The sequence below is a fragment of the Labrus mixtus genome, chromosome 7, assembly GCF_963584025.1.
Source record: "Labrus mixtus chromosome 7, fLabMix1.1, whole genome shotgun sequence".
Lineage (NCBI taxonomy): Eukaryota > Metazoa > Chordata > Actinopteri > Labriformes > Labridae > Labrus > Labrus mixtus.
The window spans coordinates 22,604,216-22,621,892 of record NC_083618.1 but is presented as its reverse complement, the minus strand read 5'-3'; the positions used below and the strand labels follow the sequence as shown (position 1 = coordinate 22,621,892).

At 42.9% G+C, this 17,677-nt stretch overlaps 1 protein-coding gene across 1 annotated transcript; it reads right to left on the bottom strand.

The window, feature by feature from the left end:
• Window positions 1-4,843: 4,843 nt before the first annotated feature.
• osgn1 (oxidative stress induced growth inhibitor 1) lies at window positions 4,844-16,970 on the bottom strand. The gene is given in 9 exon segments (XM_061041328.1): window positions 4,844-5,528; window positions 5,530-6,029; window positions 6,471-6,814; window positions 6,908-7,107; window positions 7,999-8,090; window positions 8,484-8,675; window positions 9,253-9,389; window positions 9,827-9,889; window positions 16,767-16,970. Coding segments are annotated over 8 exon segments (1,629 nt in total). The 5' UTR covers window positions 9,885-9,889; window positions 16,767-16,970; the 3' UTR covers window positions 4,844-5,422.
• Window positions 16,971-17,677: the final 707 nt, after the last annotated feature.

Genomic DNA, 17,677 nt, shown 5'->3' with positions numbered 1-17,677 from the left:
GAATGAGGCTCTTTAAAGGTGAATACACAGCCTGCTCTCTGCCCGGCCCGCACACCCACCTGTCCGTGAGGAAGCTCCAGAGGGTCAGAGTTCATCTGGACTTTGACAGAGGAAAGCTGTCGTTCTCTGATCCTAACACCAACACACACTTACACACCTTCTCACACACTTTCACTAAGAAGCTGTATCCACTCATATGCACTGGGAACACACTCCCACTGGAGATATTTCCAGTGCTCTGTGATGGAAATCAAGACGATCAAGTTGTTTTTCTGGATAATGGAAGTTACATTGTTGATAATGTTTACACTTATCAGCCTTTCATAAATACTCAGTGGTATTAGAGGGAGCCCTAAATAATCAGTAATAAACAACAAACTTCAAATACAGTCCAGTCGGTCGTCTCTCAACCAGAAGGTCAGGGGTTCGATCCCCAGCTCCTGCAGCCACATGTCAGATGTTTCCTTCATCTGTCTCTACCATCAGTGTGTGAATGTGTAGGTGTGACCTGAGGTGTAAAAGTGCTTTGAGTAGAAGACTAGAAAAGAAATATACAAGCTCAAGTCTATTTACCTAGACGAGTGGTTCTCAGCCTTGTTAGACTGTAAGAGCCACAATCAAAAAACCTCTTTCTTTCCTAAAATATGTGGGAAACACAGTGACATGACTAGCGAAGAATAAATTCTGCTGACAAGGTTTCCCTTTTTTAAATAATTACTTTGGATTTTCTTTTTCCAAGCAGGACCTAAAAGAGCCACAACTAGTCCCAAATGTGGCTCGAGAGCCGCGGGTTGAGAATCACTGACCTAGACCGTATATTTAAACCTAAAGGAAGATGTCATAACTTACCAAATGTATGATTTGAAGAAAAAGTGGTTCCTTTGATGCCTTTTATGATGAAATCATTTGATCAGATAAAACATGAAGAATTGGGAGAACCTTTTTCTTAAGGGTTTATTTTTAGGGCTTTTTATTCCTTTTATTGTGGAGATAGGATAGAGTCAGAAATAGGGGTCTACAGCCTCCGTACATGGGGTGCGTTCACTAACCACTAGGCTACAGGCGCCCAAGGGAGAATGTTTTATAGTCATATGAAATGGCAGCACAAGCATACATATAATAAACACAGGGTGCATGTATAAAAACTAATGATAATGATCAATACAGTGCAAATCCTGAAAATCTCTAATAGGAAAATATAAATTTTTTAAAGATTAGACTTTTGAAAGGATTCATGAAGATACTTATGTACAGGTAAAGACATGTTATACAGATATAACGCAGGCTTTCACAACCTTGGGGTCCCATGGAATTCAAATGGGGTCGCCTGAAATTTCTATTTATGGATCAATAAAAAATACATTGTACATTAAAATATATTGATCACAGGCTGCTGCGGGCCGTAGCCAATGCCCAAACAAGAAACGTAGGAGCCAAAATGCTTGTTTTATTGACCCTTGCAAGAAACCCAACACACCACTGCAAATTTGTATTTGAGTGTAATTCCGACACTGAACACTAGGTGGAGTCTTGACTCATGCTGTACATAAAGCCAAGGCTCCAGGTAACCGGATTCAGGTGCGTGTTTGGAAGCATATACAGAAAGGCCATCGCAGCCTCTCCTCCTCTGTCCACAATAATAAACACCAAAACGACTAAATTCATTTTACTGTACAGGATGTGTGGGGTCGGCAGAGTTTTGTGAAGTCAAAGTGAGAACAACATGACGAGAAGTGTTCGCTGGAAAATCGTCTTTTAATAGAAACCCATGAAGAAACGTGGAAAAACAGAGATTTGACAGTAAATACAGATGGAACAGATGTTCATATATATAATTCAAACCCGGTGATACAAAGATAGTGAGGTTCAAACAAAGAGTGCACATGATTGTTTTTACAGAATAAGAAGACATTGAAACGTTTCCTGTCTGCAGTGAACAAATACAAAATGAACACGTCCATGAGTGAAGAGATTAAAGGCACCGCTGGCTCTCTTTATGTCACAGCTTTTTTTTAATTACATGCATTCAGGCCAATTGTGATGTTTTTAAAATCAGATGAAAAATAAAGGCTTAATAAAGGTTTTTTTTTTTAAAGTGTGTGATGTTGGTTTTTATTTATTTCTTGACTTGAAAGCCAAAACAGATTTTGGTCGAATGAAAGCAGAATATTTCACAGCTTGTCACATCTCACCGCAGGTTCATGGTCATATAAAGTGTTGTAGTACTCCAGACCGGTCTCGATACCACTTTTTAAAGGTCTCAGTCTTTTCAAGGAGTCTAAAGCACTCTTTATCTCGGTCTCAGACTAGGTGGACTCCAGATATTTTTCCAAGTCATAACTTTGGTTAGAAGGAAAACTTTCTAAAAGAACCAATAATTTCAATTTGTAGTTTCCTCCAGTTACACCCCCCCCCCCCCCCCCCCTCCTATTTATGGTTTTGGTCTTGACTTGGTCCCTAAATGTCTCGGTCTTGCCTTGCCTTGGTCTAGGAGGACTCTGGTCTCAGGTAAGTCTTGGTCTTGGTCTCTTGCCCTGCCTTGGTCTTGGTCTTGTCTTGGACTTTGAGCACTCTGGTCTCAGGTAACTCTTGGTCTTGACTCTTTCTAGATTATAAATGTCTTGGTCTTGTCTCAGCCTTAGAGGACTCTGGTCTCAGGCATGTCTTGGTCTCAGTCTCCATCCCTACATGTCTCGGCCTCTGAGCACTCTGATCTCGGGTAACTCTTGGTCTTGACTCTTTCTAGATTATAAATGTCTTGGTCTTGTCTCAGCCTTAGAGGACTCTGGTCTCAGGCATGTCTTGGTCTCAGTCTCCATCCCTACATGTCTCGGCCTCTGAGCACTCTGATCTCGGGTAACTCTTGGTCTTGACTCTTTCTAGATCCCTAAATGTCTCAGTCTTGACTCAGTCTTGGAGAACTCTGGTCTCGGGTAACTCTTGGTCTTGACTCGGTCTCGATCCCTAAATGTCTCAGTCTTGACTCAGTCTTGGAGGTCTCGGGTAACTCTTGGTCTTGACTACTTCTAGATCCCTACATGACTTGGTCTTGACTCGGCCTTGGAGGACTCTGGTCTCAGTCATGTCTCGGTCTCTGTTTGTCTGGTCTCGACTACAACACTTTATAATCATGCATGGAGATTAAATGGAGACAAACTGTAAAATTTAACTGAATTTAACTGCAGAATAAATCTTGTGTGACTTCTCATCATAAACCAAAGTAAAAGAGATATTTCCTTGTTCTCCTGACTCATTAACAGAAGAGGAGATCACCGCCACTGGTTCATTGAGATGCAAGCAAAGGTTCATGTTGCCAACTTCATACATTACAAAGCCTTCTAATCCAACACGTTTAATCAGAGGAATTATAGAAAAAATATATGTCTCTCTGCTTCTTTCCTGTCAAGTATAAAACCATCATGTTGTGATCAAACATTTACAGATTGAAGGTAGGTACAGTTGCCAGTTACATGACTAAAAAAAAAAAAAATCATCTCTACATTAAAAGATAAAGCACCTTAGATTCACACAGAAGCAAACCACGGTATATACAAACGCAAACAGAGAACACAGGGACAAGAATCCCCTTGAAACACGAGCAGGAAGTGAGTAGTGTTGCAGTTTCACTGAGACAGTAGAATCAAGTTCGATCTACAGAAACCTGATCATGAAGTCCATCGTGTATCGAGTGAGACTGAGGCAATGTGTGACCTTTTGGCAGATTATTAAGAGCTAAAAGCAGGAAGTTATTGCCGTAACCTCGGCGCTCTGAGGGATAGAAAAACCGAACCAGAAGTACTCGCTTTACCAGGATCCATTTCTCATCCTTTACTTTCTCTTTACCTCCTTTTTAGTCCCACCTTCCTGTGTTTCTCTGCCTTCTCTTTAACGCTTCGTCCCACCCTTTTCAGATTCCTTTTCCTCTTATGCTGATTATGTTGTTCCTCATCCATAATAAATAGTTATGTAATCAGGTCATATTTATTTACAGCTTATTATTGTTTACTTTAGGATGTAAATAATACAAAGCGAGCTTCAGTTCAGCTGGTTGATTGTGTATGTGTGTGATACATTTTAAAATACTCTTGATACAGTATTTTTTAAATAAATCTTTTACTTGCTAGCCGTCCATCCTAATCTTAGGACAAACCAGTATCATCAGTAAATATTAGTGTAACAATGGCATCATAGACTGTATATACGAGAAGTAGAAGCGTCTTCATAATCTGCAAAGGGAAGCCAATGAAGGAGTTCTGAAAAGCTGCATTCTTTCAAATGGCCAGTAGGGGGAGTCTGGGTGAAAAATCAGTCCATGGTAAAATATCGACATATCGGATTAATTACCACGGTAAATGTTTTTGTAACGAGTTTATGGTTTGTGATAATTTTACCATTTAGAGTAAAACAGATGAGACTCTTGGGTAGGATCAAGAGCGTGGTTACCCTGTGACTGACTAGGCGCAACCATAGCAACCCAAAAATGTCTTTTCAAAAGTTTTTTTGGTGAGTGCATTTAGCAAGCCACATCTAGCAAGCCACATCTAGCATCCCTGATAATATCACAGCTAACTTGAATTACAAAATCGCTTAGCTTACCAAGCTAATACTAGCAAACGCTAAGAACGCGACGTTTGCTAACTACTTTCTCCCACCAAGCTCCAACCTTTCGTCCAAATATGGTAATTTCTGGCTCCAAGAAACCAGCACAGTAACGGCGAAAATGAACATTTGATGATGAACATTTGTATCACTAATGAGCGATTGCTTTGCAGAATGACAAATATGTTTACGGTCATAGTGAAAGATTATTGTCATTGCATTGTTTGACCACCAGAGGGCACTGTTTTTTTTGGGTTTTTTTTTTTACTGCATTTGTTCTCTTCAGTAAATGTTACGTGAATAGTTATTTAAGAGACTGGCATTGAAAGTTCTACATTACATGTTCAAGTTCAACACATATTCTGACCAATTTATCGATAGTTTCAAGTTCTGAAATAACTGATGTGGATATCGGTATCATTCAATGTCGACACTTAACTTTGATGTGGCCGGCCCAAACACACTAAATTGTTTCTCCATAGTGTCTTTAACTTCAGTGTATTGAAATCCCTCAAATGTACATTTATTTGAAGGACCTGTAAGTCTTTAGGATTTGAGCAGCACGACGGCCGGTCTACAGCAGCTCTTGCAAGTTATCAGATCCTTCCAAACCAGTGCAAGTCCAGTCGTCGTTTGTTGCCTGTTTCACTCATGAAACAACTTAGCAGCGCATTTTATTTTCCTACTCTGGGATTTCTGGAAACATGACCCGGGTCTCTTTTGTTTGCATCAGTTCCTGTTCTGTCTCGACCCGTTAGCTTGGATCCGATCAGTAAGGTCGCGTTGCTTCAGTCCATTCAACACTCATATTTCAGACGACCTGCTATGAGTCCAGAACACAAACCTCCGACTCTGTATGTGTGGTGACTCGTCTGTCCAACCATCTGTCTATCAACCTCTCTGTGGTCAAATCCCGGTCCTCTCTCTCGTCTCTCCCTTTGTCTCTTGGTGAGGTCGCTAGCGATAGCCAGCGCCCCTCCTTTCAGGAACCTGACAAAGTTCTCGCCAACCAATGGCCCCATTGCGTACATGCCCGGTCCGTCTGCTGCCACCACGCTGTTTGTGAACGGGTCAACCTCAATTGGGTTTCTCCGGCATGTGATCGTTTCCTCTGGGTAAATACCAAGAGGACGCCCATTGTCACCCAGAAAGGAAAGGTTGGGGTGGGCGCCAATCAGAACCAACGCCTTGGAGACTTGGACCACGGTTCGATGGCCAGAATCTGACTCCAGAACACACTTCTTATCAGGTCGGAACGCTACGACTTTGTAGCGCGGGAAGCTCAAATAACCCGGGTAAGAGGAAGGGGATGAGGACGAGGCGGGGGAGGTTGGAGGTGAGGAAGGGGTTGATGAGTTATGAAGGTTCTGGGCGTGGTTCTGAGGTGGCGTGCTCGGCTGGTACTGCTGCTGAGTCATCATCTGGTGAACCTGGAGGCCGAAGAACAGAAAGGGAGGTTAGTTTGAGTGTTCTACTTTTTCCACATCTGCACTCCTGAAAATATCTAGATCATTTCAGGAGGACTGCTCCGGATATTCTCCTGACCTGGCTGTTCACATATGCTCCTCACAGTGGGAGACTATCCCTGTCAGATTGGAGGGGGGGGGTGGGGGTGTGTCTCCTGAGGTGAGACGTGACGTAAAAAAAAAAACGTTCAAGTGGCGGGCGAAGCAACAGAGTCCGCTATACAACGCTATAATGGCAATATTTGCCTTTTTATCAATGCTATGTGTAGTTCAATTGAACAACGATATCAAGAAGAAGAAGAACATTTGTGAGATTTGTCTGATATTCTTTGAACATTTTAACTCAATGAAGCTCCAAACGACGGGGACCTGGTCTTCTATCAGGTCATCAAACGCCTCTCTCACCTTGTGGTACTCTGGGTAGAGGAGTTTTGGGAGCTGGTTGAAGATGAGGCCGGGGTCGTTGACCGAGCGTCTGAAGGCGTGGTAGACGGGCGTGTTGAGATGGTGTGCTGCCAAGACTGCATCAGCTGCTGTTAGCCCCGCCCCCACAACTAGCACCGGGTCTGAGGATTGGTCGAGCTCCCCGCGAGAGATGGTCGCCTCCAGCTCCCAGAACGAGTGGCAGACGTAGGGCAGGGACTCGCCCTCGACGCCGAGCCTGGCCGGGATGTCGTGGGTCCCCGTCGCCAACACCACATTGTGGGCCAACAGCGAGAAAGGCACTTCCTCTGACACGGAGGAGCCGTCTAACGGGAGGTGAAGAGAATGCAGATTTAAGTCACTTCCGCATTGGCAAAGAGGCCATATCATGTTATCAGGAGTGTATGTGTTAACCCTACCTCCCAGCTCTTCCCCCTCTCTGCGCTGAAGGCCTGTCACCCTCCAGCAGGGCGGCGACCCGTCATGGCTGCCCGGCTGCCTGGTTACCGAGGTGACCGTGGTTCCACAGGCAAAGCTCTGCTCCAGGGACATCTGGGAAACGTAGTGTTGGTAGTAGGAGGCGATCTCTGCTGGTGTGGCACGGTCATTACGTACATTTCTGTAATTAAAATAAACAGCAAATTAACTTTTAATACAAAATACATAAAAAGACATGATGACATTGAAGGATATATTAGAGACATTATCAGGGCTAACAAATCATTGAACAGATTTTGTACAGTAAACATGGTATTGTTTTTGTACATTTCAATATTTTGAAGAAGTCCTGAATAGGAAGTATTAAAGGCGTGTTAAACAATCTGAGAGGAGAGTAAAGCATGATCGCACATCCTCCTCTGCGTCTCCTTTTTCTTTATGTAGTAATTAAAGGAAGATGTGTAACTTTTAGATCCAGTAGATGTCGCCCTTGATCACCAGCATGAAACCAAAACAAACTTCTGTTTGGCCACACCTCCTCCATACTGAAGCCTCCCGCTCTCCTCCACAGACACACCTCCAACCCCTCTCCACTCGCATTTGCACAAAAGGAGTTTAGCGCAAAGGGTGGATAATATCGACCTAGGCTCGAGCTGCAATCACCTGTGTCCTGCATTGTTGCTAGCATGCTAATGTTAGCGCTCTTTAGTTAGCTTGTAGCTTCAGATTACTTTTAAATTGACACAGAATGAGAGTGATCTAAAAACTCTTACTAACATCCAAATAATCAGTGAGTATGTTCTTCTCTCTAGTCCTTGACTAAAACAGCTTTTATACACAAGGGGAGGAGCCGGCCGTCCCGTCCATGTAAACACGGCTCTGACAACAACACAGCCAGTGGGACTCAAGCTTCTCCCTCATTGTAGACAGTCAGGACTCAGAGAGACATTAAACAGGATAGACTGGATTTCTGATTTAGTTATGTGGAAAATGTTGCACACTTTTCCTTTAAATAACTCCTACTGTGTCAAATATAACATCTACTCAGTTTTCATGTGTTTCAATAACAAACCTGCGTTTCTCTCTCATCCAGTCCTTCAGTCCGAGTCCAGGAAGCTCCATCCAGTTAGCCAGGCTCAGAGTTAGCATCGAGCCCTCCATAGCCTGAGAACAACAACATACACAAATCACTCAGCTGTATTTATCAGTCATGTGCATTTATCTTCTACAGAGAGCAACGTTTCAGAGTTTTCCCATGGATTAATCTCTTCTGTTTATTCAAATATTGAGCTGCGGTCACGTCCGCCTCGTCGAGTCATGTGCACATCACATTGTCCTCGTGTGCAAACAAGCAGGTGACGAGGAGACACAAAGCCTGTTTGCACACATTATCAAAACGTCTGCATATTCAAGGTCCAAAACAAACGCTCTGTTGTTTGTGAGGTTTAAGCGTGTCAGGAGGCTTTATTATGCAAACACACCAAGCTGCGACTTCCCTGTACCGTTACACGCCTGCATCTCAACAATCAAAGTATCATTCATTGGCTGGTTTCTTACATGCCAGGCTCCTCCGGGTGGACCCTTCCCCAGCACCAGGTGAGGGATGGCTCGCTGCGGCTCGTATCGCCAGTCCAGCGGAGACGTGTGGTCCAATCCGAAGTCGCTGTCGGGAAGCAGCAGCGAGTCAAAAAGCACCGCCACGGGATTGGACGACCTGCCCTCTAATCCCTCGCACAGGTACTCCAGATCCTTCAAGGAGAGAGAGCAGACACTTCTAGACACTGACTTGAAAACACAGAAACATCCTGTGTGTGTGTGTGTGTATTTAAGTGTGTGTGTGTGTGTATTTAAGTGTGTGTGTGTGTGTGTATTTAAGTGTGTGTGTGTGTGTATTTAAGTGTGTGTGTGTCTGCGTGTTTGTTTGTGTTTGAGTGTGTGTGTGTGTATGTGTGTGTGTGTGTCTGTGTGCATGTGTGTTTGTGTGTGTGCGTTTGTGTTTGAGTGTGTGTTTGTGTGTGTGTGTGTGTGTGTGTATTTAAGTGTGTGTGTGTCTGCGTGTTTGTTTGTGTTTGTGTGTGTGTGTGTGTGTGTGTGCATGCGTGTTTGTGTGTGTGTGTGTGCGTTTGTGTTTGAGTGTGTGTGTGTGTGTGTGTGTGTATTTAAGTGTGTGTGTGTCTGCGTGTTTGTTTGTGTTTGAGTGTGTGTGTGTGTGTGTGTGTGCATGTGTGTTTGTGTGTGTGTGTGTGTGTGCATGTGTGTTTGTGTGTGTGTGTGTGTCTGCGTTTGTGTTTGAGTGTGTGTGTGTGTGTGTGTGTGTCTGTGTTACCTGCTCCAGCAGTGACAGGTGAGGCTGCTCTCCCAGCTTGCTGTTCAGCAGGGGGTTGGGATGTGTTGCCTCAGGTGACAGGTAGGGGGTGTAGCCCGACAACAGGTACGACAGACAGATCCCTGAAGGGCCGTTACCTTGGAAACAGGGGGGGGGGAGAGAGAGGGGGGAGGTGAGTGATCTCATCGCCTTGTTTGAGCCCACATCAAGTGGTTGCTATGGTTACATCTGCACAAAAAGGGGGTGACTTAAAATAAGGAATTAAGGAATAGGTAAGAAAGAGAACGCGATGAGCATGCATTACAAATATACATCAGCACATGAAGGATTTATAAAATCAATGGGACTGCAGCATGACTCAGCAGGTTTAAGGGCCTCCCAATGACTCGGCACACCTTCAGAGGCCGTGTGAGGAGCAGTCAAAGTGTTTTAGTCTGATCACGGTGACTCATGGAAATCACACGTTCTCTTTTTAGGAAACCAGCCGAGAGTTGAACGGCAAAAATAATAACTTCATTGATGAAAACGATTTATAATCATCATGACAATGCATGTGTGTGTGTTTGTGTCTTACCGATGATGACCACAGGTAGAGTCTCTCCAGGGAGAATTTCTTTATTGTGAAGATCCATTTTAACTGAGGAGAAAAACAAAATACCGGAACAATTATTATTAAAACTTTTATCAATAATTCTGCCACCTCACTGCTGTCGATGTTTTCACCACCGTGCTGTCAGAAGAGAAAGTGGAGTGAGGGTGAATCAGATCTGCACAGTCACTTTATAAGCACCAATTAAAGTCATTACAATTAAAGAGTAAGCTACACATAAACCTAGAAGACGGTGACTCATCAAAAAACAAATACACAGACGCCACATGAAGGGAGATTTATTGTTTTTATAGTGTGTTGTTGTGTCATTAATGTTATCATCATTATGTAGAGGAGAGGAAAGTAGAGGAAGGGGGAGTCAGTTAATCATTTAAACCGTCATGAGTCAGTACATTTCCACTGACCTCTGACACACACACACACACACACACACACACACACACATACACAGACACACAAAAGACACGAACACACTTCCCCTGTCTGTCTGACCTCATGGTAACCTCATTTAACATAGCAACATGACCGCGAGCAAACAAAGACACAAAGAGACCAAGATATGACGGTTAATACAAGGCACAAAGTGAATGTGTGTGTGTGTGTGTGTGTGTGTGTGTGTGTGTTTTGTGACCACAGGGGAGTAAATCCAAGCCAGCAGAGATGAAAGAAGGAGATCTGATGTGCTTTAAAATATCAGAAAACAAAAAAAAAAATCAATGAGTCTATAAATCTGGATAATTAACGACGTAAGTGTTTGGATTATCAACCCCCTATACGATGTATATATCACAAAACGATCTTTTAACGATTCTTTTGTTTTTTTTAAAAAGACGTGAAATTGAAGATAATTTATTCATAATTATGATTATTTAATTTCCATTCTTTGACAATGATTTTGTATAACATCCATTTTCTTTATAACAATAAGTACTACTCTTTGAATACAAGGTTGTAAAGGTGCTAAAGACGTCAAACAAGTGAGGACAAAAAGCAGAGCGCTCCCTCTGTTGGTCAAAAAGAGTATTGCAAATATATATTTTTTTCAAATCAATTTAAATTGTCCATATTTGTGAGGCATTGTTACATCTGTACTGAAAATCACTTTTAAAACGTCTAATAAATCACTTAAAATGTAGAAATGCGTCCAATAGAAACCATTAGAGGCGCCATGTAGAAAGGTCCTTGAGCGAGACACTTCACTGAAAGTTGGTCCTGCTGCTTTGGGATCGAACCGACTCTACCACTGAACCACAGCCGCCCCAATCCAAACAACTAGATCTCAAAACTGGGTCACTTTACCAATACCAATGGTCAGGGGCGCCCATGTACAGAGGCAATAGTACTCGTCGCAGAGGTCTTGGGTTCGAATCCCAAAGACCCAACCTCCTGTAATAAAATCTGTTAATGGTGGGTTTGAGATTGCATTGAAAAATAATTAACCTTAAGTTGATTCACAGCAATTAAGAAAGCAATGTAGTGCTTTGATAACGATTGATAAGTATGGGGCGGCTGTGGCTCAGTGGTAGAATCAGTTGTCTTTCAACTGGAAACCTTTTAATAAGACAGTTTTTTCTTACCACTGTAACTTTTGCTGCTTTGCTAAAGTGCTCATGATGGATAGGCCGGATCTTTGTAACATAACAATAAGTAAGGTCTTTTAAAGGTATTTTACCTGCTTTTTGTAAAGTGTCTCGAGATAACACTTGTTATGAGTTGACGCTATACAAATAAAAATTGATTGATTGATTGACATCAGGAGGATTTTCAAACGAGTTTTGTTGCCGCAATATTTCTTCGACATGCCATGAAAGCCAAAAAAAGAATCAAGTTTAGATTCTCGGTTTAGTCTAAATTTGTAAAGACTTCTTATGAAAAGCCCTTTTAACCCACACAGAATAAATTCGAGTAATAAATCATGTATGTGTCACATGATAACAGGCATAAACTCGGCCAAACAACACGACACGTTCAGTGAGCCGATCATATGATGCACAAAGCCTGAGGAGTCGGCCTGCAGCGTTCAGGTCGTGTTCCATCACAAGGTGCTCAAACAAACGGACAGACGGACGGACGGACCGGAGCGGAGCGCCTCCTCTCCTAAAGGTAAATCTGAATACAACACAAAAGGTGTCAGGGCTTTAAAAAAAACATGAGAGAGCCGCCTGAGAAACAGGATCCTGTGTAAACATTTAATCTGACCCTCTAAAGGTGACGCCAACGTCTGGATCAAGTTTCATGAAAAAACACAAAACACTGTCTGGATAAATTCATAAACTGTCACAAAGATTTTACAAGAACGCAGTCTTCAGTTCTGCTTTAAACTAGATTATTTCTTGTTACTGTGTGTGTGTGTGTGTGTGTGTGTGTGTGTGTGTGTGAGCATGTAAACAGTCCTGAATGCAACACGGTATAAGAGGCGTCTGGCGTTGGCAGGAGGACATGAAACGGTGAAACATAATACAGACCATGATGTCAGTTCTGATCTAGGGGGGGGGGGGGGGGGGAGTGGCTGCAGAGCGAGACGGCGGTTAAACAAACTGCAGAGTCATGCTTACACAGGCAGATGGAGAGACAGAGTTACAGCGAAGAGCGAAAAGAGAGGTGGACAGCGATAAAGAAAATGAGATGGAGAGAGATAGAGAGAGAGAGGGGGGGGAGGAAGAGAAAAAAAATGCAGAAAGAGGAAGGAATGAAGCCACGAAATTCTTGTCGGGAAGATAAAGGAGGTTACATAAGGGCAGTGCAGAGGTTGGCGCGGCGCCCAGATAAGGGTCTGCTTCACTGCCAAAGGGTTTACTGTAGAGCGCACACACACTGTACACACACACACACACACACTGTACACACACACAGACTGTACATGACTTCGTGCAGCCCCACTAGCCCAGTTTCCTTCAGGGCTCGGCTTGACAGGATCATTTGGTTTTACTTCATTCTTTGGCAGAAAACGTCGAGTTTGTCTGCCAGGAGTTGACCAACGCCTGACTTACAGTAAAAAGCCTCAAAGCCCGACAGCCAATGAAAGTCTTTGTCTTCTCCCTTCATTCGTTTAGTCTTATTTAGACACACCTGTTTTATTTCAAGTGTATTTTTATACCTTTGGCTCTTTTGCATCTGATTTGTTTATTTGCCGTTCTCTCGTGGAAAGGTGTGGAAGATGAATTTCTTCTGCAGCTTCAATGCTATTTCTATTTCTACGCACACGTCAATCCAACTCATGTAAAGTCAGCCTTTAGGGGTGGGATGGGGTTGCCAGCAAATTCCCTGCAATTTTCAACCCAAAATTGGGTGGGTGGGTGACAGTGATAAACTCGAGAGAGAGAGAGAGAGAGAGAGAGAGAGAGAGAGAGAGAGAGAGAGAGAGAGAGAGACATTCACCAGCTTCAAACCCCGGGCCGCCCACTTCAAGGACCACAGTCTTTGTACATGGAGCGCTCACTCCTGCACACTGCCTGCCCAACTCGTGACTGAAAACCAGCATGGAAACTGGACGAGGTGTTTTGATTATTATCTTTCTCCACCCGAGATGAACTCTAAGGTCGTTCAGATCACGTTTTTTAAGTCGCTCACAGACCGACCGTCTTCTCAGCAGGCGGCCAATCACAGCATGACAACAAATGAATGAGACATTTTACAGGAAACCCCAAACTTGATTTTTTTTCTTCTGACTTTGCCCTGGGAACGTTTACATTTTTAAAACTTTATTCTTTCATTTTTGAGTCTGTCTGTGAGTCTTCACAATAAAGAATGAATAACATGTTAACACCAGTTTGAATGAGACTTTTGAAAATAAAGGAAATCCATCGATATCGTCCAAAACGTGGTGAAAAATATCGGATATTGGAAGAATAATGGTGATAAAACGTGCACATTCAGCTGAGCTTTTCCTGCAACAGAAGTTTGTCAGGAGGCTGGACTCTTCAAAATGTGTCTAGATTGATCCAAAGTTGGAGACATTGTTTCCAACATGGCAATCGCCATCGTTGAGCTTCAAAAACCAATGGGTGACATCACTGAGATGAGGTTGATGTTATAAACAGTCTGGTTTGTCTGGTATGTGAACGCTGCTCCCAATCAGCGGCCCATCGAGGGATTCAGAAAACAGTCTGAATTAAATTGAATGTTAAGTGGAGGATGACTCGTTTGTTTTTTAAGAATTATTTTTGGGGCTTGTTTACGTCTTTATTTGAGATGACGGTGGACGGAGAATGATATCTGAGACATGAACGCCATCTCAGCTGATCAAAAAGGAGTTCAAACATTCATTCACCTGATCAACCTTTATAACAGCGCCTCCAGCGATGACACAGCACGCCCTTGGCACGTGTGCATGCATGACTGCCAACGCGTTTCTGTGTGTGGCGGCGTTCACAATCATTCTTTGTGATGCACACCTCAACCATTACAAACAATAGTTCACTTCCTCCTCCGATGATGATGTTGATGATGATGATGCAAGGTGTGTTTTTAAATCCGCCACTCGCTCTCACAAATCATCACACGAGCTGCACGTTACCTCAAAGCCAGGTTCACAAAGTAAAGCACGACTTTAAACGCACAAAAGCTGTTCACAGTCGCCCCTTTTTTTAAAAATCAAAATGAACCCTCGCTGCCTTCTTCGACATCTCTACTGATGAATTTCACCACTTTCAACTTCTCTTTTTTTTTTCTCTGTAAAAACAAAAAGCAGGTTGCTCCAGCTGGTCGTCTTTCCCATTACATAACGCCGCTCTGACTCTGCCTGTAACCCACACCCACACCCACACCCACACCCACCCACCCACACACACTCTCTCTCTCTCTCTCTCTGAGACGCTCCATATGTCACCTGCACAGACGTCGTCCTGAAATCATCCTCGGGCAGGCCGCCCCACCCATCTGCCAAGACCAGACGGCTAATGAGATTTTAATCACTGGCACGCTGGACTCTGCTGGACTCTGCGGAGGCCACCGAGAGGTCCAGAGAGGACGCCTGATTGTTCCTAATAAACATAAGGAACCGCTTTTTCTACGAAGGTTACACGTTCACAAGCGAGGATTTGCCGTTTTTTTTCCTCTGATTGTAAACTGAACTGTTTGAGGTTTTGAACTCTCACTCTCCATTTTTCACCTTACTTTTTACACCTTAACATTTTCTAATTTAATATCGTAGACTTTTCAGATCTTCATGTCTGTTAGAATATCTCTAAATAAAGCGACTAGAGGAGGGAAACGACCCCGCTCCGCTCACTCATGTCACAAGGTACGATGAGAGTGTTTTGTGCGAGTGCCCCATGTATGGAGGCTATGGTCCTCAAAGCGGGCGGCCCAGGTTCAAGTCCAGCCTGTGGCTCCTTTCCCTCTCTCTCCACTGTCCTATCTCTCAAAAATAAATCTTTAAAAAAAAAAAAAAAAAAAGAGTTCCTGCTTCCTTATTCCAGTTTAACGGAGGTGAACCATTCAAATAAAAGCTCCTTCTCTTGTTTCATCCTCTAAAGGCGGCTGACGTACCTGACTCTACACGTCTAAAGGGATGTAAATCACGTGCATAAACACACAGCAGGAGCCAAGAAAATGACCATTAAATTCAGCTGAACAAAGTTAGGTTTTATTCCCGATAAGGCTGTCAAACTGTTAGATTTTTTTATCAAGTGTCATCGCTAGATTTCCATAATTAATCTCCATTAATTGCATCTTTGAAACTCCATTATTTGAGGCAGCAATGTCGTTCTTTTCCATCACTGCGTCTACAGGGAGACACTGAGGAGGCGGACCTGCGGTGCACCCAAAGGGACAAAATGCATTTATTTTAGCCCCTCATTAATCACCATTAACTAGTTTATGCTTGCAGCCCTAATTCTTGAATTCGCGCACGGGAGATAGATTTAACTTCCCCGTCTTTCATAAAGTCTTTGTAGCGCGAGGTTGTCAAAATGTTTTCGATAACATGTGTTTAAAATGATTTAATATCGGTCGTTTTTAATAGACGAGAGTACAAAATACAGAACCTCAGTCTTATTTCTAATTCCAGAGAAAACGTCTAAAATTAACTCGATATCACAGGAACAGCACTGTTATCTTGAGATAAGAAAGTCGACATCAAGTGAAGTCAAATGTGTCCGTGCATGTCCTCTTCAGGCCTCTGTAGAAACATATAAAGTTTTAAAAAAAAGACATTGTTTATTCATGCAGACACATCATCTGCATCCCTCTTTCACAGTCCCTGCATCAGTAAAGATATGGAACCGATTTAAGAACAAGAATAATGAATAATTTGCCGGTAATCTGTTTAAGAAAATGTTAACAAACTCTTATGTAACAGCATCGTATCGTTCTTCCAGATATTCACACCATGACATTCAAACCATGCCAAGGGTGCAAACAAAGTGTCAACTGAGCTCCAGATTTAAAGTGATAAACACACTAATGCATGGATTGGTTTGAATGCATAATGACTGTTTAACTGTGTTGGATCTACTTTAAGTGTATTTTTAGTGCAGGGCTTTCACCTGTAATAAACGATCTTTGAACCATTTCTATACGTTTAGAGACATATGGGACTCTTTTTTTTTTTTTTTTTCGAGTTTTAGAATAAACAAGGATTGTCTGAATATGTAACTTGTGTGTGTGTGCAGCCTGGACCCTCCCACCGGCCGTGAACTGAATGACTCACATCGCGTCAGTTTGAGCAGAGACCTGCACGCACTGAGCTTCACACACACACACACACACACACACACACACACACACACACACACACACACACACACACACACACACACACACACACACACACACACACACACACACACACACACACACACACACACACACACACACACACACACACACACACACACACACTCCATTTCCCGCATGCGCACGCACCTTTTCATTATATGAACCCAAGATGAAGGTTACTCACTTTAATTCCTGGCGATGAGGCTTTCTGTGTCCTCTTCCAGCTACCAGAACCTTCTAGCAGAATACAGATTAACCAGTGTGTGTCTTCTTTCCTTCCCCTGCAGCCTCTCACTCCCTCATTCCGCAGACTTGCTCGCGCTTTTTGTCCGCTTTCTTCGGTACATGTGCTACGCAAACCTCCATCTGCGGCTCAGAGCTGCACATTCAGGATTATATACCGCTACAGCAGCCGGGCCATCCGACCAATCACAAACCACCTCGCAGCCGGTGCCCTCCTCGACACCCCCGCTAAGCCCCGCCCACACCCGGCGCATGCGAAGATCGTCTGTGAGCGCGAGATGCTGGAGCAACGAGAATGACGAGGGTGACGTAATAGTGAATGTTACAGTTTGGTAACAGGGAGAGGGGACCAATCAGAGCCTGTAAAGAGCTAAAATTATTATTATGCCAACAAAGATCAGTGAATGCTATTAATAGTTTGACTTGACTAATGAAAGGCCTACTTTTCAACTATATTTACATTTTTCTTCATTACATCACAGAGGAAAACTACTCCTTTTCAGCTGTTTTTCATCCCTCTCTGTTAACGAAGAACAATTTATCAACAAATCTGTTGATTATAAAGATGTCTGATATACTAAATACTTCAAACTTTTCTCTAATCATAAATTAAATTAAATCTATTGAGTGTATAAACTTGGAACATTAATGTTTAAAAATGTGGTTTATTCATGAAAATGTGGTTTTTGTGTTTCACCATTTCATTTTGTTATTTTAAAAGTGACTGTATCTGTTTACCCCTGTGACCCGAACGGGATGAGTGGGATAAATAATGGATGGATGGATTTATTTTACCACTTCATTTTTTTTATAATTTATGTCAAATATCGATCTATTGAAAATGATTTCAAA